We start from the raw sequence: 24,245 nt of genomic DNA, 5'->3' as shown, positions 1-24,245 counted from the left end.
CAGTTATTTGTGTCATTTGCTCAACCACGGACAGGTCTAGGTGAGTGAGTGAGGGTGCATTCCTCCAGGGGCATGGCTTCAACTGCAGTAGGGTGCCTTTGAGAAACATCTGCCATGCAGCCACCTGGAAGAGCAGGCATACACTCACAAAGCATTACTGCCTAAACGTGAACGCAGAGGCCAGCACAGCTTTCATTAAAGGGGAGCCTGCTTCCTGCTTTGTTGTATTCCAAATTGCGTACTTCTTGCTATTCTGATTCAAGCATGTGAATATATAAAATTTCCAATGTTGGAGAGGAATTAGTTACTTACCTGTAACTCAGTTCTCCAACATTGGAAACATTTATACATATGCATGAAACCCTCCCTCCTCCCTGGTCAGAGGTTTATTGTATTCTATTCTCACACTTGTGCTTTGATATTTGAAAATATGGTGGCCAGTAAGGGGAGTAGGAATGTTCAGGCTTCCACCTCATTGGCTGAAGTTTGGGTTCTTTCAAATGAGGTGGGTGTGCTGCTAAACATACTGTGTGTTCCTATTTACATTATATACTGTATATTATATGTATTTTACTCAGTAAAATGCAATTTTAAATATACCGGGGAGTCCCAGCCTGACGACGAGGAACGATTCAAGCATGATAATACATATAAGATCCCTATGTTCGAGAACTGGCGTTACAGGTAAGTAACTGATTTCTAACTACTAGGCATTACTAGTTAATGTAGCATCGCCACTCACATTAAATGGGAAGCTCGACCAATGTAATGATAAAGGCTGAGCCCTGTACCTGGCCCATCACAAAGCAGTGGTCCAAATGTGTCTACCTCTTTCATCCTCTTTTGTCTCTCCCTTCCACATTAGGCAGGTTACTTACTTTCCCTCTTCCAGCCCACCCCGCTGCAATCAGTGTTGGAAAACTGGCCATGTCCTTACTCCACTCCAGTCTTTAATACCTTGATCAGACCGAGCAGCACCCATACTTCTATCATTAATAGTTGTATTCTTGCTGCCCTTGCCCTACCCTCTGTAACTATTAACCACTAATAGTGTCCTCCAACACAGAACCAAAAAACAACAATTCTTCCTTCCCGTCCTTACGACATCTTTACTCGTTTGAGGAGAAAAAATTATGTCTGCTACTTCCCTCAGTCCACCCATTACCTTAAAGCTGGGGTTTCCAAACTGCAGTCTTAATGCTGGTGGATGATGTCTCACCGCTAAAAAGGAAGACATCTCAGAGAAAAACAAGGTTCTTTTTTATTCTGAATGATGCTGGTGAACCTACTAAAGGATTCTTATTCCGCATCACAGGCAATTAGACAGAAAACAAAGTGAGTGGAAAATCCAAGCCATGACCATCATGATAAAACAAGTGGCAAGGTAGTGTACATTTATCTACTAAAGTAAACATAATGAAACCCTCAATCTCAGGACTCTAAAGAAGGTTACTTGAGTAGAATCCAAAGAGCATAGATTGTGGTAAAAAACAAAAAACAAAAACAAAACTTAAGTGCACTCTACCTATTCTTGCACAACCATTGTTGTAATGTATCGTCTGCGCTATTGTGTCCCTTTCTTGGTTAGAGGTCAAAATTGCAATTTCTGATGACCTCCTGCTGTAATAGTTGCTGTAGCTTCAACGATACTTGCTTCACCAAGTTTGAGATCTCATTATGTTAAACATTAACAGCACAACAGATTGCACAACTTGGGGAAATATGGTTAGGGATTTAATGAACGGTTGAGTAGGTGTAATTGTGAGAAGGTGAAAGATAGACAAACACAACATTCACCAGGGTCCCTCGGTCTCCACAAATGTGATGGCAGTAGTGGCAGCACACCTTCGAAGGTCAAGGTTATCAGTCTTCCCTTACCTCGATGACTGGTTGTTGAAAGCGGACCACGCCTTCTAGCTTTTTTGGGGTTCACTATCAACGTGCCAAAGTCACACCTGACTCCTTCCCAGAAGCTCCCCTTCCTCTGATCCATTCTCGACAAAGTTTTATTTTGTGCCCATCTCTCCAAGAAAGTGTGTCTAGGACATTTTAGGCTATGATCTCGATCTTTCAGCCTCGGTCCTGGATTTCAGTGAGGTCAACTCTTAGGATGCTGGGACTGATGGCCTTCTGCATTCTGCTGTCAAGCATGCCAGGTAGCATATGTGGACTCTGCAATGGGATCTGAAGTTCTAGCGGGCCTAACATCAAGGAGACCTCTCAGACCGCTTTCAGATTTTGGGGGAGACTGCAAAAGATCTGCAGTGGTGGTTACTGAACCGTGATTGGGTCAGTGGCAAACCACTCTCCAGTCCCCTCAAAGTGCAGACAGTGATGACCGATAACATTGCTCCTGAGTTAAGGGGCCACCTTGGAGAGGTAGGATCAGAGGCCTCTGGTAACTGGCGAAGTCCTAGCTCCACATCAGCCTTCATCCTCTTGGCCCTGGATGTCGTTTCTGGAGCGCAACATTAGTGCGAAGCCACAAGGCACCACCTTCTGGTATGCATAGGTACTGCTGAAAAGTTTCCGTATCCAGTCTGGCGCCTTGGGGATATTCAAAAGGTGAGGAGTGTTACTGAAGGTAAGTAACGTGTTCTTTCTGTACCATGGATCTAGTATAGTGGCACAGATGTACTATTGGAAGTACACAATCTCTTTTTGCTTCCTTTCATTAATGTTCAAGCGAAGGATTAAGCAGTTGACCAAAGCAGCAGCTTCTTCATTAACATTGCTAAATGTATGTTCCACCTCTGGCAAATGTCCTTACAGCAGATGCCACAATGGGATCACTTAGCTTATTGTACGCTCTTCCTTCCTGACTTCCCATGCCATAATCTCAAAAGATATTAGCATTTGAATAAGGCATTGCACCAGCCACCAGTTAACCACCTAAGTCTTTGTGGCTTGGGCAGTTGAATCCCCTCTCCTTTGAATTATATAATGTTTGATAGACCTGTGCTGCTCAAGTGGGAATTGCAGCATGTAGTAGGTTGATTTCCAACATGTTGGCACCTCCTGTATGAGGGCTTTCACGGGTACTTTATTAGCATGCTGAATGATTCTCATCTGCTTCTAGGCTGTCAACAAATGAGTAACATGAGTGCAAGTTCTTTGACAGTGAATAAAATGTTGCTGACTACTTCCTTTTTTGAGGACAAGCTGCACAATTAGATTAATGCAATGCGCTAAACACAGGACTCTGAAGTAAGCTCCATCAGCCATTGCTTTGACAATGTTGCTTCAGTTGCAACAAATCCATTGCTGAGATCTCTGGGTTGAAGCCATTTGTAGGATTTAGTATTAAATTTGTCCAAGTTGTTGGTTGCTGTATGCTATTTCTCCATGATGAACATCACAACGTTTGGATGGCGCCTAATGCCACGTCAAGTATCTTCAGCAGTGATACCTGCAGTTTAGTCGTTGCTTCACTCACTTGAAGGGGATGTGTTGTGCAGTGATGCACATGTACTCTGTTGCTTGACAACTGGCAACATGTCTTTGTGAAGAGGATGGACTAAACAGAGGTCTTCTTCATGGCGTTATCCACCAATTACATCACTTTATGGTGCAGTGCTGGCACAGCAACAGTGGAAAAATAGGTGCATCTTGGATCCTTGCAATTTGAGCAGAGGGTCTCCACAAACTCAAGAAACCACTCTCTTTCCACATAAGAAAAGGGAAGAGGTCAAGCACTAGCATTTCTGTGAGCTTTCCATTGTGTTATTAGAGTTTTTATGGGTTCAGTGGTATGGTGACTTCTTGGTGAATTTAGCCTTGATAGTTGGTGGCTGTGACTGTTTTCCTTATGATGCCTCCCGTACAAGGAGAAAAGGTAGGCTGCTTGGGCACTTTGTGGGGATTATATTCTTCTGTCCCATGTGGAATTCTGAGGTTGTTGCAGGTAATGACTGCACTTACGTTGACCTTTGCAGGGTTACTTCGCATGACACTGACATCCTCTTATTCCTCAACACTGCCGCTTATCAGTTGAACTACTTTTCTCTCACCACCACTTACTTTCTTGAGGTGCTCTGCCCAAGCAATTGCGTGTTAGATTAATAAAGCATATACACACAACAAAATAAACTTGAAAATTGGAAATTTTAAAAAGCTCTTGAGGAATTTGAAATTAGAGACCAAAAATAAAGTTGGTGTATTTAATTTGATTAATTGGAGCAGGCACAAGTACAGCAAATAGTAGTATGATTGATTTGGTTTACTCATTGAAGCACTAGTATGCCCCAACAAAAAGAGAGGCTGCATTAAGAGCATCAAAGATAAAGTGATATGCAGGAGTCTAGTATATCACTTCGCCTTTTCAAAATAAAATCACATTTTCAAAAGCTTCAACCTTCCCAATAAAATTACAATGTTGATTTTTTTATTGTTTTTTATTAATTTTTGGTAATTTGTTTGATGTGTACTTGTTTCTGTAGTTTTGGGTATTTTTTTGAGTTTCATGTCGTCTAAATTGTTTAGGTGGGAGTTGGAGGCTTCCATCAGTGATTCGTTGGGGGACTATGGAAGTAGAAAGGTTAAGATCCGCTGACCTGATAAAGTAAATGAAGTACTTGCTGATGTCCTTTTTGGGCCCTTGGGAATCCTAGGAAAGGCATAAGGGCAGGAAAAAATATAGTATATGAATTAAGTAATTGCCTGTGCTGCTCTAGAGTTAATTGGGACCCTGTGGTGGCGGGGGTAAGCAGAAAATTGAATACATGAATTAATCAACTGCTGGTGTCCCTCCAGGGCCCAAGGGGAGCCAATGGGAGACAAGGGCAGGAAACATTGAATAAATAATTTGCTGATGTGGTCACCATACACACTATCTCCACAAAGTAGTGGTCACCGCATGGCTAGCAAAGAAAAGAGGCACGAAGAACAAAGACAAAATGGTGGCCTATGTTAAACACCCTTAGGCTACACAAAATGGGAACCTCCACATGGCCAGCAAAGAAGGAGACATGGAGAACAAAGAACATGGTTGTGCTAACCTTCCTCAAGTATCCCCATCCCAACAGAATGTTTTTGGAAAGTATTGTTTGTCTATATACATGTATTCTCTTTCTCGCCAACCACACACACAGAGCAACATCTATTACCCCTCCAAAATACTTTCAAAAGATGGAGAAAAAAAGTAAATGCTGTATCAAACGTCACACAAACTCACAAAAAATGGCAGGCAAGCACCTTGAGAAAAAGTTAGGTTTGAACAAAGGAACATGTCTTGCTACTTGAGTGCAGACCCTAGAGCCCACCCCAACCCTAGCCACCATCAAACATGCAGACAAAAAATAACCTACATTTCACATTTAGTGCAAGGGCATCAACAAACCTCTAAAATGATTAAAAACACATTGCACAGCAGCAGAGAGAATGTAAAAAAGTACTTTAAAAAATACCCAAGGCCTACTTCAGGGCAAACTAGGCCCAACACTAGAACAAAAGAGTTAAACGATTCATAAATCTGTACAAAATTCACACAAAAAACGAGAATTAAATGGAGAAATTATATTTATTACCCCAGGTCTCCACCATGCCAAAAATGTGCAACTATTAGCCCTTAACACAACTTAATCCCACAGGGTCCCCTACTCCTAACTCCGGGCCATCAGACAACAAACAACTGAATAGAAAACAACCTGAAAATAACTAAAACAGTGGTGCCTGCCCTCCCTCAAGCAACAAACAAATTTCAAAGTAACGCACTGGACTTGCTTGATTTTCCTAAACAGTAACAATGCCAAGGGTGTTGATGCGAGAGAGGTTTCAGACAAAAAGAGTAAGGCTTTCCCTCCAAAATGACCAAGGTTAGAACAAAGCAGAGAGGAGTCTTCAGGACAGGAAGAGAAAGTTGCTACTTTGTGTATAGTTTCATCCCAGTGTCTATGGCACTTGCTTCCTGTTCAAAAAAGGTGTTTGGTTGCCCTCATTGGTTCTGTGCATCTCACTTTTGGTTTTGACCCAAACCTGATTTTCATTAGATGGCGTAGTTTCATTAATTGGAAGTACAATTCATTATGTAAAATTATACCACCTTAATTAGAATTTCACTCAAGCCTAGTCCTGAGCGAGAATTGATGTACTGAAAGCATGTTTAGCAGTTGGCCAGAAGTTGAAATGTGGTCACTCTGAGGGATATAGCTTGTTTCTGGCTTTGATTTGTCATGTATCTTATTCCCAGTTTTTGGGTTGTTTAATGCTTCTATTTTCTGATGGATACAACTACCTGTGGATTCCTCACCTTATGAATTCTCCCAATGCGCCAGCATTCAATGGAAACTTTCTTCCCAGCTCTTCATGTCGACGTCACAATCACACAGTTCCGCACGCAACTCCATCTGACGTCATCATGGCAATAAGAGGTCCTCGCTGGCGTGCTGACGTCAGTTCTTTTTTTTCCGTGCCTTCAACGCTAACGTTTTTTTCCTAGCTCTCGAACAGCTACTGTTTCCATGGTGTCTTATTGTACTTGTTACAATGTCTCCGCCTAAGAAATTAGGTTTTAAGCCTTGTTGTGAGTGCGGGGGTCATATTTCAGTCACGGACCCTCATGAAGACTGTTTGTGGTGTCTGAGGTCGGACAAACGACGTGGAAGGGTGCGTTTCTTGCCAGAGGATGAATGCAAATGCGTTGAAAGAAATAGAAGCTAAGCTTTTCTTAGCAAAAGCAAAGAGAAGACACAAGAGTCATGGGAGGTCCAAGACAAGGGACTCTTCATCTCATAAGTCGTCGAGATCACACAAGAAGTGGCGCCGGCATGATTCTCAATGCCGTTCTTCAAGAGATCGGTCTCGATCTCGGTCTCCTTCTAGACGACTTTGTACGGCGTGGGAGGTCAGTCCTACTGTTACTCCCCAATCTCAGAGTCCTCAGGCTTCTCCGGCGCCATCACTGATCAAGGTGGTCGAGTCTCCTGCGAGTCCTCTGACTCACTTTTCACCTGTGTTGATTCAGGAGTTGGTGGCACAGGTTTCAGATCCGACCCAAGCGCCGCAGAAGAACAGAGGTTTCCAGCCTCACCGACTCTGGGAGCTGATCCGGTGGCTTTTCTAAATGCTATGTTCGTCATTTTTAATAAAGCTATGGCCCCTGCTGGTGCATCGGCTGGTCCCACGGGTCCATTAGCGTTCTCCTAGGGTTCGCCGGCTCCATACAAGTCGGCTCCGTGTGTGCCTTTCTATCAGGCTGAGGGTGCTGGTTCGGCGCCGATGACGTTGCCTCAAATGATGCCGATGGAGTCAACTCCGGCGGCAGATGGGTCCCAGTCGGGACGGAGTGTATCTCCTTCTTCTCCTTTGCCACGTCCATCTGTCTTGAAGCCAGTATCATCGACGTCGGCTAACTCTCTGTCGACGCCGAGATTGGAGGCCAGGCTGAGATCGAGGAGGAGAGCATTGAGGCTCTTGGAAGAGAAAGAATACCAGCGACAATTATTGGAGGAAGGAGAGTTTCAGGGTCTGGACTCAGCTAGTGGACTGGATACCTCCCCTGAGTGGGATCTTTCATCCCCGGGTGAATTTACGGAGGAGGTGACTTCCCATCACACTGTCATAAGGAATGCTGCAGATTTTTTAGAGCTTCCATTGCCATCTTCGGAAGTAAAAACAAACATTTTGACGGAGGTATTGCACCCTTCCTCCACTTCGGCGGAGCCTCTGCTCCCTTTCAATGATGCTCTCACTGAGCCTATTTTGGAGGTTTGGAGAAAGCCTATTACATCTCCAGCTGTGTCCTGGACTGTTGTAAGGAGGTACAGGGTTTCACCTGGAGATCCAGGATTTTTATCCCAACGTCCGATTCCCGAGAGCTAGGTGGTCCAGGCTTCTTGTTCTGCTCATTCTGTACCTAGTTCATTTCCTGCTACTCCATCGGACAGTGACTCCAAGGGGATGGAACAAGCAGCTAAAAAGACTCTCTTCTTGTACTAGGGCCCTAAAATCAGTCAATGCTACCTGTGTGCTGGGTAGATATGTTCATGCCCTGATGGACACGGCTAGAGCTGTGGTGCCTAACTTGCCTCAGGATATGCAGGGACAGTTTTACGAGCTCCTTTTGGACACCCAAGGGGCGGCCAAACAAATCATCCAGTCTGGTCTGGATACAGCAGACTCAGTAGCCAGGGCAATGGGTACCTTGGTCGCCACCAGGAGACATGCATGGCTAAGGTCGTCTGGGTTTTCAACAGACATCCAGGCAACTTTATTGAACCTCCCGTTTGATGGCAAAAAGTTGTTTGGGGCCAAAGCGGACTCTGTTTTAGAACATTTCAAGGACAGCAGGGCCACTGTGAGATCTTTGGGGCTACAGGCTTCTGCATCTACTCCCTTCAGATCCTTTCAGAGATTTAGGGGGTTTGGCCATGGATCTGCTTATCGTGGAAGACCTCAGTCCAGCACTCAACAGCCTGCCAACCCTCCCTAGAGATCTTTTAGAGGGCAGGTGAGGGTTAGGACACGAGGAGCCACCCAACAGCGCCCTGCCTCATCCTCTTCCTCTGGGGGAACACAACAAGGAAAGCAGCCCTAGTTTTCCATCCATCTTAAGTCATGCTTCTTCAGTAGGGGGCAGGATATTTCATTTTCTCCACTAGTGGGAGTTAGTCACATCGGAATCTTGGGTACTAAATATTGTGGGGAAAGGTTATGCCCTTCCTTTTCGGGAGTTTCCCCCTCTCATCCCTCCCCGTCCTTTGTTTTGTTCAGAGGATCATCTCCTATTGCTGCAGCAGGAGGTTCAAGTCCTTTTATCAAAAGATGCAGTGGAGTTGGTTCCAGAGCAGGAAAGGGGTCAGGGTGGCTATTCAGGATATTTCCTGATTCCCAAGAAGGATGGTCGATTGAGGCCTATCCTTGACCTGAGGATTTTGAATCGGTTCCTCAAACAGGAGAAATTCAAAATGCTGACTCTAGCGCAGGTGCTTCTGGTGTTGAACAAGGAGGATTGGATGGTGTCTATCGACTTGCAGTTTGCTCATTTTCATATCCCCATTCTCAAGTCACACAGGAAGTATCTCTGATTTGTGGTAGGGTAACAGAACAAAACTACCAGTTTGTGGTCCTTCCTTTTGGTCTTAATTCTGCACCTCGAGTCTTCACAAAGGTGATGGTGGTTGCAGCAAACCTCAGAGGAAGGGAGTATCTGTATTCCCTTACCTGGACAATTGGCTGATAAAAGCCAAGTCCCCAGGGGAAACATCCTTTTTTACGACTTTTTTATTACGAAAGTCGTGGTTAACGAAAGCGTAACAACGCTTTTTTTAACCACGACTTCGTATTTTTGTGCCTTAACTACGTATGTTCTGAACAACGAACATGCGTGGTTAAGGTACAAAGAAGGGAGTTGGCGAAGGTAAGTGGTGGGTTTAGGTTTTGGGGTGGGGTTGGGGTGGGGCGTTTTTGGTTTTGGGGAGGGGGTTGGGGGTAAGGGGGTTTTAGGTTTTGGGGTGGGGTTGGGGGGGTGGGGCGTTTTTGGTTTTGCGGAGGGGGTGGGGGGTTAGGGGGTTTTAGGTTTTGGGGTGGGGTTGGGGGGGTGGGGCGTTTTTGGTTTTGGGGAGGGGGTGGGGGGTCAGGGGTTTTTAGGTTTTGGGGTGGTGTTGGGGGGTGGGGCGTTTTTGGTTTTGGGGAGTGGGTGGGGGGTCAGGGGGTTTTAGGTTTTGGGGTAGGGTTGGGGGGTGGGGTGTTTTTGGTTTTGGGGAGTGGGTGGGGGGTCAGGGGGTTTTAGGGTGGGGTTGGGGGGGTGGGGCGTTTTTGGTTTTGGGGGGTGGGTGGGTGGTCAGGGGGTTTTAGGTTTTAGGGTGGGGTTGGGGGGTGGGGCGTTTTTGGTTTTGGGGAGTGGGTGGGGGGTCAGCGGGTTTTAGGTTTTGGGGTGGGGTTGGGGGGTTGGGGTGAGGGATGTAGGGTGAATGGTGCCTATTGCTAATGATTTTATCAGGAATGCCTTTACAACGAAATATCGTTGTTAAGGCATTCGTGGTAAAATCATTAGTAGTAAGGACGAGGTCGGTGTTCCGACCTCGTTGTTAAGGTTAGTAGTTGTTTTTAATTCGGTGTTCCGTCATATAATCAGTCCCCAGAGCTTGTGCTGCATCACCTGCAAATGACAACACAGTTGTTGTTCAAGCTCGGCTTTACAATGAACGTGCCCAAGTCTCACCTGGAGCCCTCTCAGCGCTTCCTGTTCATAGGGGCAGTACTGAATCGGGCCTATCCTCCGCCTCAGCGGATTCAGAACATTCAGGTTTTGATTCCAATGTTTCAAAATGGAGCGGTTGGTCCAGCCTTCAAGGTCCTACGTCTGCTCGGTCTGTTCGCTTCTTGCATTCTGTTGGTCACTCATGCACGTTGGCACATGAGGGCTCTCCAGTGGTGCCTCCGCAAACAGTGGTTTCAACACAAAGGGGATCTCGAGGAGTCCCTAACGGTCTCCAGAGACGCTGCAGTGGATCTATGATGATGGGCTGTGGGCAGCAACCTTTCCCAAGAAAGGCCGTTTTGTCTACCACCTCCGGTGGCCACGATCATAACGGATGCTTCCACTCAGGGGTGGGGAGCTCATCTGGGGGACATGGAGATCAAAGGTCTTTGGTCTAAACAGATTTTTCACATCAATCTGTTAAAACTACGGGCGATACGTCTGGCTCTCAAGGCCTTCCTCCCGTCCCTTTACGGCAGTCAGTTCAAGTCCTGAAGGACAACACTACAGGGATGTGGTACATCAACAAGCAGGAAGGAGTAGGGCAGGGCCATACCTTCTCTGCAGAGAGGCTCTGTGGCTCTGGTCCTGGGCACAGGACCATCGGATTTGCATAGTAGCAAACCATCTGGCCGAGGGATCTCAACGTACATGCGGACAGTCTATCGACATTTCTCGGCCGATTACGAGTGGCATCTCCATTCAGACCTGGTTCTTCACATCTTCCGGATGTGAGGTTGTCCACGGATAGACCTGTTTGCCACTCGGGAGAATGCACACTGCCCGTTGTTCTGCAGCCTCCAGTATCCGGTGCAAGGAGCATTGGGGGACGTGTTTCAGATGTCTTGGGTCGGACAGTTACATTACACGTTTCCCCCCCATTCCTTTGATTCCTCTAGTTCTGAGGAAGATTCGCCAAGACCGGGCCCAAGTTATAATAATAGCTCTGGATTGGCCAAGAAGGGTGTGGTACTCAGACCTTCTTCAACTCTCATTGTGCCCTCTGCTCAGTCTCCCTCACAGGGCAGACCTCCTCTCGCAGATGCGGGGGCAGGTTCTACACCCCCAACTCCAGAGCCTGCACCTACATGCCTGGAGATTGAACGTGGCAATGTGAGTTTTTTTTATCTCTCCCTCCAGAAGTGGTGGATGTTATTTTATCGGCCAGGCGACACTCCACCAAAAGTGTCTATGCCAACAGATGGGCAAAATGTGTTACTTGCTGTGGAGAGAGGCAAATTGATCCCTTAAAGGCCCATTTATCTGATGTTTTGCTGTTTGCCCTTTCTGTAGCACAGAAGGGTTGTGCAGTTGCAACTGTGAAAGGTTACTTATTGGCGCTGTTGGCCTTTCTGTGTCTTCCTGATCAACCTTCGGCCTTGGCTAGAGGAGTACCAGTGGTGGATATTTGCAAGGCAGCAACTTGGGCTTCCCTCCACACTTTCACGAAGCATTATTGCTTGGATTCAGAAGTTAGGAGGGATGGCTATTCTGTACGTTCTGTGTTGCAGGATTTCTTGTTGTGACCGGTCAGGCACCCACCTCCGAGTGCAGTACTGCTTTGGGACTCTATTCATAAGGTGAGGAATCCACTGGTAGTTGTATCCATCAGAACAAGTTACTCACCTTCGGTAACGCATTTTCTGGTGAATACAGTAGCTACCTGTGGATTCCTCACAGTCCCACCCGCCTCCCCATTGCCTGTCTGGTCATACCAAGACTTTTGCTAGTTTTGTATATACGTTTTTTGGTATTTTTATATTAATAAATATTGTGTTTATATTGTATTTGGATTGAAATATATATGTTCTTGTGAGGTCGGTTTTCACCTGTTCGCCTCAAGGGCATGTAAAAAAGGGTGAAACTGACGTCAGCACGCCGGCGAGGACCCCTTATTGCCACGATTACTTTAGATGGAGTCGTGTGCGGAACCTTCCAATTGTTATGTCCTCATCGATGTGAAGAAAGTTTCCATCGAATGCTGGTGCATTGGGAGAATTCATAAGGTGAGGAATCCACAGGTAGCTACTGTAGCCACCAGAAAAAGCATTACCAACGGGAAGTAACGTGTTCTTCAGGAGCTTTCTTAAGTGTAGGCTATTTGGCTTTTCTCTATGAGACTGTTTACTCCGGCATTTTTCAAAGCTTAGTATCTTGTCTGTGGAGTTAGATTCATAGTTTTGCAATTTGAATTTTTGCAGGAAAAATTAACAATAAAGACTGTAAGGGGTTTTATATTCTTGGTTCTGTCGTGTCAGATTCTCTCTGTATTCATCTGTGTAGCAGCACTCCATATTCAGCGTTTCTCCTGAGAAGGATGGATAGAAATACAAATATAGTGGGAACAGCTTTCTTATTCCCAGATTAATAATCCTTTGTCTGCCATACATCCTGAGGGACTAAATCACATCATACACTAAGATTTTATTTTTGGGGGGAATGGGGGTATCTCCCTTCTCCTCCTAGTAACTGAGTGTTCTTTAATGTCTTGGCTGCCTAATAGCTCCAAGAGGGATGACAGTGTTGTGTTTTTCACTCTGCCTACACAATGAAACAATAGTCCTATTATTCTATGGGGGTTGCATTAATGTCTACCTCAAGGTCTTTGTCGTGCTCAGGTAGCATCACTTGTGAGTTTTTTTTCCATTTAGAATGAGGCGTCTCATGTATCCTCTTTAAACTCAAGTGACCAAATATAAAACATCCAGGTTATATATTTGTATAGAGTTTTTTTCCAATTCAGAGTACTGTGGAATATGAATGTGAATGTTTCCAGGTTCTTAAAATGTTAAATGTCGCTCATTAGTCCTTTCCCATCAACTTCCCATTGATTTTTCTGGAAGTTCATCTTGAAGAAATATGAAACAAGGATTGGAAAAGCTAGTAGGTCTCACCTGTGACACCGAGGGTGCAGACCTGTTGGCTTTGTCCATACTTGTTTTGATTTTGCAATATTTGTATCAAAATCGTTGTGCACTTGGCTGGCATCTTGGAATGTTTTGCTTTCCCGAAAGCACAACACACTCATTGCCCCTCTTGAAATTAATTTGCTATGCTTCATAAAAAACATTGCAAGATAACAATTATGCCCGCACACAAGTGATCATCTTGGAATATTGTCTCATAAAGTATAAGAATAAAACATTCGCAGATGGCTGCTTTATATGGGCACATGCACAAGTGATCATCTTTGAATGATTTCTAAACCATTCAAAGATTGTCGCCCATTTCAGACGAACACTGGGAACACAAGCAGTGGCTGGGGTGGTGGAGGCAGTGGCAGCTGGGGATGAAGCAGGCTGTTAAATAAACAGAGTGGGTGGTTGGAAGGGGGGGAGGAGAGAGAAAGATGGAGGAAGGAAAATCATCCTTCCTGCATAGCATAGTAGATGGATACAACTCATCCACTCAAAACACAATGACGCCGAATTCCCCTTCTAGGCTAGACCAACATTAGGGAGGAAAGCCAGGAGCTAAAAACAGAGGTGGGCAAGAAAGCCTTTGAATGATGAGCAAAGGTATGGGTTGAGAGGGGGAAGCGAAAAACAACTTTAAGCGTTTGTATATAGGCGAGAACTATTTAAAAATAATCTGAGAAAATTGCATCAAATTATTTACCCTCCAACGAGGATACTCTCAGCACAATGTATCTAGATATTATTTTGCACACTTTTAGCGATTCTCTCTTTTTCGTTAACTAAAGCATATATCTGTTTTTCTCCAGTAAGCTTCCTGAGTTTCTTTGTGCTTTTGATTTAGAAAACCGATTTTTATGCTGTGAAATCCTGTAAATAAAATGAAATCAGCGTTCCCGAAAGTATATTATGGGATTGTCTGGAGATGGCTTTAGCTGCATTACCCAAATAATACAATCCATGCAAACATAATACAGCCTATATCTACAGACGAAATTGCTGCCTTCTAAGCTGGTGACTGTTTTAAGTGTCATATGCTTATAGACCAATCCAAATTAATCAGCTACTACTTGATTGCAACTGTCAGCCATGATGTATGGAGTTTAGCTACAGCACATGCCGATTTCTGGTCCTCTGTTTTCATTGTTGATACAGGTTAAAATGAAAAGTTAACTAGGAATTGTATAAGAAGCTTCTTTGTGTTGCGGGTTAAAATATGTGAGATGCCACATAATTTTAATGTACTCATTGCAAAATTTCGTGTAAAATCCCCAGGTTTCTTTTTGCAGTGCGTGTGCGAGATTGCATATGGTAAAGATGCAGTGTTAAGATCACGCGTTTTAAGTCCAGTCACACAATTTTGCATATGTGCTTCTACAGCAAAAAAACCTTTATCCTGTAGGTAGGACACAGATTGTAATCCTAGTGACAGAGCCTAGCAGGTTAATGAATCTACTGTAGCTGTTCATGAACAGTGTATGCATGTCACAGGTTACAAGAGAGGTCAGACAGATCAATATGCCTGTTGCAGGGTTTCTGTCTTTGTCACAGGGTCCACACATCAGAAGTTCTTTCTATCACAACGGCCCACACACAGCTGGTTTGTCAGGAGAGCGCCATTGTTTAAAATAATTAATATAAAAAACAAAGAATTTTGTACGTTATATGCTCCTTATTATAGTTGATACAGACCTTGCCAAGGTGCTTTACATTCTAAGGATTGTGAAAACTGGTTTGGACACTGACGCTTTCATATTTCTTCCTAGAAGAAACTGGCTTGATTATGGGTCTTTATTTATTTGTTCAATGTGGAACTGGGTTTTTCTTGATTCTTTTTCAAAAGTTCTCGCTCGTGAATGTTTGTAACATGTTTTGTTTTATAGCCAATGTATTGTATAAATTGTTTGAGGAAAATACGTTGTTTGGCTCGAAAATGCTCTTTTACTGTAATTACCAAACTTATTTCACGTAGTCCACTAAAAGTCAGCCAAATAGCAATATTTATTTTTCGTGGCTGACCTGGTTGAATCAAGATAGCGATATTTGCTAAAGTTTTTTTTTTTTTTTTTGCTCGTGCTAAACCATAAATTTCCCACTAGAGGTTTGTTTCGACTCCTGCTTTGTTCCTTCACCTGTCCGCATCTTTAGTTACCACTCCATCCGACATGCTGGTATACCTTAATGCCCTATACTATGAATCTTTCACTTCCACAGAAAAACCCTACGTGTATTTTTCAGGTTTTTATTAATTTTGAACTAAAGAGAAGTAAAAAAAAATTAAAAAGCATAATATAGTAATAAGACATCCAAACAGTCAGTTTTGTAGGTGGATAACCAACCCTCATTCCAGAGTCAGTTGGATGGAGATAAATCAGGCGTCCACAGTAAACGTTTACACAGAGTTTTTTTTTCGAAGCCTACATATATTTTTTTTAATTAGCATGAAAAAAACTCAATCCTGTATAATTTTTTTCTGGCCTTTCCTATTCTATTTCCATATTAATTATTGATGTAACTTAAATGAACTCACCCTCATGTGATGCAATTTTGCAAGTTGCAATTTTTATCTCCCTTGACCCACCGTGGGTAAGAAGCTGGTGAGCCATCCGAAATTTTCAGCTAAGCATTTACAGTTTGAATATCTGTTCACATTCTGCTAGTTTCCAGGTCCCACGAGATTAGGAGACACTTCACCTGAAGATGCAATCTGATGTTTTAGCTTGCCAGATGTGGAATAGTGCACTTTGCGCTAGCCTTGGCAAACACATGTTTGTTTTTCACAGGTTAGTTTGAGTATTGCAGGAGGCTGCGAAATTCTGAAATGCTCCATTCAGAACTTCTTTCCTTCCCTACTTAGGAAGTAAGTTCACACCTGTAAATGCGTGGGTTCTCATGCCACTATGGAATACCATCCCTCTTTTTTAGGTTGAGCTTAAGCATTCGACCTAGTGTATACTTTTTAGTATATTTCTTATGGTTTAAAACGATTTCATTTGTTGGTTGCAGTGTCCTTTAAAAATTCTTGCTCGCTAGTGGCCAGTTCCGCCTTTTTCTGTTTCAGAGCAGTGACCAACTACTGTATTATTCCACTTTGGTTTCTCTATCTGTTGCTGTGACAGACTATTTTTGTCATTTCTTTGGTGCTCCCCTTTCACTGTGGGTGTTTTCGGCTGGTAGCCGCCTGCTTTTTATTACAGCGTTCCGTTCCTCCCATCTCCTTCCATATCCCTGAAATTTGTTTGGCTTTATTCCAGTGCTGTCCTCATTTACTTCTGGCTCCTAAAATAAGCTCATTTTACAAAAGAAACACCCGGTTGTTTAGTTCACTGGTCATGAAAGCTACAATATGCCCTTTCTGGTAGAATGTAGCTAAACCTAGAAGCATTGTTGTGAAACTTGCTTAACCTCACATCGCATCTCAAGTCTCTTTCCAGGGCCCCTCCCTGCAAGCACTCACTCTCACAAAATAATACACAGGGCATTGTTTATCTCCTTTATTGGGGCCATAAATCTTCTCAGGCTGCTCTGCTTAAAATAAAAAGAAAATACTTTTCCAGCCTTATTTCCCACTTTCTGTTCAGATTTATGATATCAGTAACTGCCAGTGACCACCAAAGGATGGCAGGAAAAGACAAAATTATGAAACAGGGTTGAAAAGTTCAGTTCTGAATTTACAATGTCAATAGCTCTAACTCAAGAAAATGCGAAACCTATTGCATTATAAATACTTGTTTATTTTTTTTTACCATTGCAGGATTGTGCTTTGTTAATCCCCACCTTTTATTTGCAGTGTTATCGTGGGGCTTTTCGAAATGTAGTACAGGATCTCCTTTTAGATTCCTACCAAGAACATGTTCAACTGCTGCTACCTGCAAGTTACAGGACACTCTTAGGTTATTAGGTCAGCTCCACTGAGAAAATGCAAAATGCGTTCAAAAGCTGCCTGCTAACCATTCTCCAGCTATTTAGTCTTACATGATATGATCTGCCTACCATCTGTTTGACTCATTTATGTCCCTAACATAATCCTTTACTGTTTATCTCATCTTTCTTAATCCTAATGCTCTAATTTGCCCTTGCTGCTCTGTTCCTCCATACCTTCAGTGTTCTCCATTGTTCTTGAGTGGACATGAAAAATTCATCCGCAGGAGTTGTTGGCTGGGGCACACTGCATTGTCTGATTTTTCTTTTCTTTACACTTACCTTTTTCAATGGTGTTTTAGCATCCTGAAGTGTCTTTCTCCAGTTGTTTTTAGAATTCATGATGCCTGTGTTCTGACGCTGTTTTCACACGTTCCATTAGATGCTGGAGCAGGATGACCTAGAGGAGAGAGGACACATAAGGTCACAGATACGGGAACTGCGGGCAGCACAGACCAAAGAAGCAAAGGATGCTGCAAGTAAAGGTGTGTGTTGAATAATTGATTATAGACATGTGCTTGAATTCTCTCTCGTTCCCTATGTTTTCTGGCTTACTCAATAGCACAACCATGTCCTTCAGTGTGTACGGTAGTCTTTACAGGGTGAATCCTGTAGTAAGTCTAGTGACCTAGTTCACCGGCTTGAGTGCTTCTGTTAAGTGGATGAATCCACTGTAAGCATGGTCTCTTGACGCTTTTAGTTGGTAGTACATTACCTAGTAGAGCTTTATAATTGTTTGTTTCACATTGCGCCAAGAAGTGACTTGCTTGATAGACTAAATGCCAGGGCTGAGGTGGAGGTTTTGGCAAGCTTAATGCTTGTCTGGGTTGGAATGTTTTTTTCTATTGGGGAGAGTGCCCTAGATTACCAATAAGCCTTCATAGAGGCTTGCGCTGGAATCATCTTCCATGGTGGTTCTCCCACAGGTCCCTCCTTTGGAATGATTCCCCTAGTGCTGTGACTAGACGAGGAGTAGCCCAAGAGCAACATGGTTTGAGTACCCGCTGGACATCTTAGCCTCCCACGGCTCATAGAGAGATTAGAAATGTTACCATGGACTGCAACGTTTCACAGCAGAGGCAAGTACAGTTAGAGGACAGGGATGCATTGTTTCCAGTGTAAAACCACTGATGTTGCATTCGCCTATCTTCTTCTGGATGACTGCTGGCTCTAAATCTAGTGGTAGGTCAACAGTCCAGCCTATTCAAGATCCCAGCAAATAGTTCCTTGATATTTCTTTTTATTCTCCCTTTAAATTTGGACCAGGTAGCAAGAGTCACCAGTCACATTTTTATCTTATTCCGTTCAAAGTATTTTTAGTGCTTTTAAGACTCACTTAGCGCCTTCAAGAACTTAAGAGCCCGGGTATCAAGAATAAATGGTGGCACTAAAACACTGGGTTTGTATTTGTTTTCCTTAAATGTAGCAGGTTGCTAGTTTTATAAAGTTCATCAGTGAATTAATTTGAGTCAATCACAGCCTGATAAAATATGTTGCTACCTGTCAAGAGGCTGTGCTTAACCTTGGAGACATTCGGTAAGCATTTATGTCTTGACCAATGCTATCTAGGGTTTAGTAAAAAGAGCTACTAGTCTGCATGTAGCCTGGCACATTCACATATCTTTATAGACTGACTATAAGAGCTTGAATGAGCTTAACTGACAGCTGGTTGAGACCATGCATTAAGTGGGAAATGCACTTCCTTTTTGGGAGATTATTACCAATGTAAATGGTCTGGTTCTGTTCCATTTGTAAGCAAAGCAGCATATATTGTCTGAGATCTGCATATGAGGTATTACAGTAGTTTTGTTTGACACACCGATTGTAGTCCTAGATACAAAAGCCAGATGGTCCTTGAATAGAAAGGAATTTCTGAGCACAAGCTAAAGGTTTCAGGTAATAGGAGGAACTCGCTTTTTGATTCACTGAGAGTTCCATCCTCAAGCCAGAGTCAAAAATATCCCTCATGTTTTAACTTTGATGATTGAGAGACAACAAATGACGGGTATTTTTTGGATAGCGGAGAGCTTCTGCGGTGTGGCACAGAGGAGCATCTTTGTTTTTTAAATGTTTTGAATGAGCAAATTATCTGCCATCCTTAAGTGAACCACTGATCAGACTTACATCTTTGCACTCTCAAAGCCTTTTTGAGGAATGACATATTCATATTGCTCACTTTAGCCTCAGTCCCTTCTGCTCCAAACCTCGGATACTGGATGGTGGTTTTGGACCTGAAGGATGCTTATTTTCGTATCTCTGACCTGCAGGGCCATGGGTGCTACTTGCAATTCAGAAAACGGCAAACCTCCTAGCATCATTGGAGTTCACTATCCAAATGCCAAAGGTACATCTGACTACTTCTGTAACATTGGATCTTTTATATATTCACATGCTTGAATCATTCCCCATCATCAGGCTGAGAATACCTGGTACATTACATGAGCAGAATCCAACATACAGTATAATTCAAAATTGCCATAGGCATAAAACATCGCAGTCTGTTTAGCAACACATCCACCTCATTTGAAAGAATCCATACATCAGCCAGTGAGGTGGAAGCTTAAGCACCCCTACGCACCCAGAGGCCACCGTAGCTCAGATTTCTACTGCATGTTGTGTGCGAGCGAGTCTTTTGTCAGAGCTTTGCTCTAACCTTTCAGTGAACCTGAAGTTCTTTCCATTTTGGTCTGCCTTGGATTTGAACTAGCCCTTTTTTGAGCTCTTCTGTACTTTGGGGGATTATTAGGCAAGATTTTTTCTCTTTGTGGACTAGGGAGATCTGATAAGTAAGTGTCTCCTACTGTCACCATGGCTGACAAGGAGAAGAGGTCTCTTTTTAAAAGCTGTTTATCTTGTGGTAGCAAGTAAATTTACACTGAGGATCCACACTCATTGTATGTTTGTCTTTACCCTGAACATAAGTGGATTGCAAGATCTGTAAGTCTCTCTCCTAAGACTCTTAAGGACAGTGTAAGGAGGTTTGCATTATGTCTAATGAATAAAGAGAAATTTCCTCCATCTAAAGGAGATGCCCCCCCCTTTGAGGGAAGATTCTGTGAGAAGCACCCAACCCAACCCCCCCCCCCCCCCCCTTCCCCCTGCCTAGTTCTCCCATGAAGGCAGCACAGAAGAGGAGACTTTTGCAGTTTCCTGAGCATTATCTATTTGGAATAGCACTTACAGCCACCTCCTCTGCTGAAAAGCAGAGCTAAGTACCACAGAGACTCACCTGTGGCAAAAAAGAGGAAGTCTTTAAAGGAAATTTTGTCGACATTGACGTCATAAACTTTAACTCCATCGTCAACGACGAACATACTGTCAACTTTGGCACTGTCGATGTCTACACAGTCAACAATGACACCATCGCTGCCGAGCATGACGGCGAGGAGACCGTCGACGAGGAACATACCATTGACGATGACCATGCGTTTGATGGCATCGCCGTTGGCAGCCACGCAGTCAATGAAAAACATGGGAGAAAATGTTTTTTACCTTTGAGGGTGATGGATGTGCCTCCAGTTCAATTATTTCAGTCAGACCAGGAAAAGCAGGCTAGTGATGTCGGTCTCACAGCTGACAGAGCAACTCATTTGGATGGGAGATACGTCTCAGATTTTGAAGAGGATGCAATGGACAATGAGGAGTCCTGCAGTGCATGTGTGTGCCAGCTGGAGTGCAAGTTTGGAAGTACTTGATCGGATTTAAAACAGAAGCTTCCTAAGTATTGTAGAGAGTCAGATGTTGTCCACGTGCCAAATGCCTTCATATCAACCTTGCAACAAATGATGGATACTTTTACTAAGATGTTACCGCAACAACCAGCCAATGATCCTAATATGGGATTACCTGCTGATCCCACTCTCTCACCTCCTCATCCTGCTGTTTTTCCAATTTCACCTCCTAGGCAGCCATCACCGCTACCCTCTCCTCCAACCCCAAAGGGATCCAACCATGGAGAAGACATGGATGATGTTTACTTCAATGGTTCTGCCTACTAAGTTATAAAAGGAGGAATATGAACTACCACAAGACAGTGATGATAATGGCCAACAGTTTATTATACCAAGTGGAAACGATGGGGCAATTTCACAAGATGCTACGGATGATATCTCTACATTTCATTAGTTGATTGATTGAGATACTGTAGGAAAGTGCAACTGTAGGCATGGTTCCTCCCCCCCACACTTTGTGCCTAGTGTTGATGCCAATTTTAATTGAAAGTGTGCTGGGCTCCTGCTAACCAGACCCCAGCACCAGTGTTCTTTCCCAAAATCTGTACCTTTGTTTCCACAGTTGGCACACCCTTTGCACACAGTTAAGTCCCTTGTGAAAGGTACCCATGGTACTAAGGGCCCTGTGACCAAGGAAGGTCCCCTAGGGCTGCAGCATGTATTATGCCAACCTAGCGGATCCCTCACCAAGCACATGTACACTGCCCTTGCAACTTGTGTGTGCTGGTGGGGAGAAAAAGGCAAAGTCGACATGGCACCCCTCTCAGGGTGCCATTCCCACAAACTACTGCTTGTGGCATAGGTAAGACTTCCCTCTACCATGCCTTACAGCCTTATGGCAGGGTGCACTATGCCCCTACAGGGTTTAAGTCCATTCTTAGACATTGTAAGTGCAGTGTAGCCATATTGAGTATACGGTCTGGGAGTTGTCATTATGAACTCCACAGCTCCATAACGGCTTCACTGAATACTGGTAAGCTTGGTATCAAACTTCTCAGCACAATAAACCTCCACTGATGCCAGTGTGGGATTTATGGAAAAATGCACACAGAGGGCATCTTAGAGATGCCCCCTGTATGTTAGCAAAACTTCTAGTGTAGGACTGACAGGTCTGTGCCAGCCTGCCACTTTCAGACAAGTTTCTGACCTCGTGGTCTGAGAACCTGTGTGTACTCTGTGGTCAGAAACAAAGCCTGTCCTGGGTGGAGGTGCTTCACACCTCCCCCCTACAAGAACTGTAACACCTGGCAGTGAGTCTCAATCCTCTGATTACAGTGCCTCAGTGCACTCCAGTTAGTGGAGGTTCCTGCCCCACTTTTGGCAGCAAGTCCGGCGGGAAAATTAGGGAAAACAAGGTGTCCAGAGCTGAGGTGACCCCCCCCCCCTCCCTGCAGAATCCTCAATCTTGGTTTGGAGGACAGGGACCAGTAGGATCAGGTGTGTGCTCCCCTCCCAAAAGAGTGGGCACAAGGAGGGTGTAGCCACCCTCAGGAACAGTAGCCATTAGTTACTGCCCTCTGACGCCTAAAACGCCCCTAAGTCTAGGATTGAAGAGCCTCCCTGAAACCCAGCTCACCAGATTCTTGACAACCTAACAAGAAGAAGAACTGCTGAGCTGAAACTCCAGCAGATAAGAAGGAAGAAGACAACTGATTAGGCCCCAGCCCTACTGGCCTGTCTCCTGCTTCAAAGAACCTGCAAAAGAACAGCAACACATCCAGAGGGACCAGTGACCTCTGCCAAGCTCCAGAGGACTGCCCTGCACCCAAAAGGACCAAGAACTCCAGTGGACAGCGGCCCTGTCCAAGAAGAAACTAATGACCAAGGACTCCCACCTCACTCCGAAAGCGTGGGTCCTAACCACTCTGCACCTGACGTCCACAGCCCCTGTCCAAGTAGTCCAACCAGCTAGAGGGGATCCCCTGGCATTTCTGAGCAAGTGCCCACCCTGGGTTGATCTTTCCACCCCTCCACAGCGACGCCAGCAGAGGGAATCCCGAGGGCCCCCCTGACAGTGAAAGCTCTGGACGAAGATATCTGACGCCTAAAGGCCCACTGAATCCGTAGCCCCCAGGCCTTGGAGAAACCGACAACTGATGCAGCAACATTCAGCAGGCAGCCCTTCTCCCTGTCCTGCCTGTGGTTTGCCCGAGACAACCGACTGGACCTTGCCTGCAGCCTCTGAGTGAACCCGTGGGTCCCCTCATAGAGAATCATTTGAGACCCGACAACATGTTTGCACCCTGCACCTGGTTGCCCCAGTGCCGATGAGGGTGTATGTTTGGGGCCTACTTGTGGCTCCCTCAGTGCTCCTTTAAACCCCCCCAGGTCTGCCCTCTGTAGACACGGGTACTTACCTTCCTGCAGATCTGAAACCGAGTGCCCTAGTGTCCATAGGAGCCCATGTTAATTTTGTCTGCACTTTGACCTCTGCACCCGACCGGCCCCTTGTTGCTGGTGGTGGGTGTTTGGAGTTAACTTGAACCCCAACCTGTGGACTTCCTAATCCCCGGAGACTGGAACTGTAAGTGTTGTACTTACCTGCAAAACGATCTAACTTTTCTTCCCCCCAGGAACTGTTTCTGAAAATTGCATTGTGTCCATTTTAAAAAAAGATTATTGCCAATATTTCAAACAAAGTACTGTTGATACATGTGTGAAATACGAATCTATTGAAGTACATATCTGCAACTTGAATCTTGTGGTTCTAAAAATAAATTGACAAGTTACTTTTGCTATAAAAAAAACATTGGTCTGGAGTTAAGTCATTCAGTGTGTGCTTCTTCTATTGTCTGTGTGTGTGTACAACAAATGCTTTGCACTACCCTCTGATAACCCTAACTGCTCAACCACACTACCACAAAAGAGAGCATTAGTATTGACTACTTTAGCCTCTGTCAAGCCTCTACGGAACCCCTGGACTCTGTGCACACTATGGGGGTCATTCTGACCCTGGCGGCCGGTGACCGCCAGGGTCACCGACCACGGGAGCACCGCCAACAGGCTGGTGGTGCTCCCTCGAGCATTCTGACCGCGGCGGTTCAGCCGCGGTCATAAACTGAAAGTTTCCGCTGCTCGGGGGAATCCTCCATGGCGGCGGAGCGCGCTCCGCCGCCATGGGGATTCTGACACCCCCTACCGCCATCCTGTTCCTGGCGGGTCTCCCGCCAGGAACAGGATGGCGGTAGGGGATTGCCGCGGGGCCCCTGGGGGCCCCTGCAGTGCCCATGCCAATGGCATGGGCACTGCAGGGGCCCCCGTAAGAGGGCCCCACCTTGTATTTCAGTGTCTGCTATGCAGACACTGAAATACGCGACGGGTGCCACTGCACCCGTCGCACCCTTCCCCCTACGCCGGCTCCATTCGGAGCCGGCGTCCTCGTGGGAAGGGGTTTCCCGCTGGGCTGGCGGGCGGCCTTCTGGCGGTCGCCCGCCAGCCCAGCGGGAAACACAGAATGGCCGCCGCGGTCTTTTGACCGCG

General features: G+C 44.9%; 1 protein-coding gene across 4 annotated transcripts in view; it reads left to right on the top strand.

The window, feature by feature from the left end:
* SMTN (smoothelin) overlaps nucleotides 1–24,245 on the top strand; it is a 777,537-nt gene that overhangs the window by 350,030 nt on the left and 403,262 nt on the right. For all 4 annotated transcript variants that reach the window (XM_069214660.1, XM_069214661.1, XM_069214658.1 and 1 more), the window contains one exon: nucleotides 17,417–17,519. In XM_069214660.1, coding sequence (XP_069070761.1) covers nucleotides 17,417–17,519 — 103 coding nt within the window. The remainder of the gene's footprint in view (nucleotides 1–17,416; nucleotides 17,520–24,245) is intronic.

Source organism: Pleurodeles waltl, chromosome 11, assembly GCF_031143425.1.
Source record: "Pleurodeles waltl isolate 20211129_DDA chromosome 11, aPleWal1.hap1.20221129, whole genome shotgun sequence".
NCBI classification, from domain to species: Eukaryota; Metazoa; Chordata; class Amphibia; order Caudata; family Salamandridae; genus Pleurodeles; species Pleurodeles waltl.
This window is presented reverse-complemented; position numbering and strand designations above follow the sequence as displayed.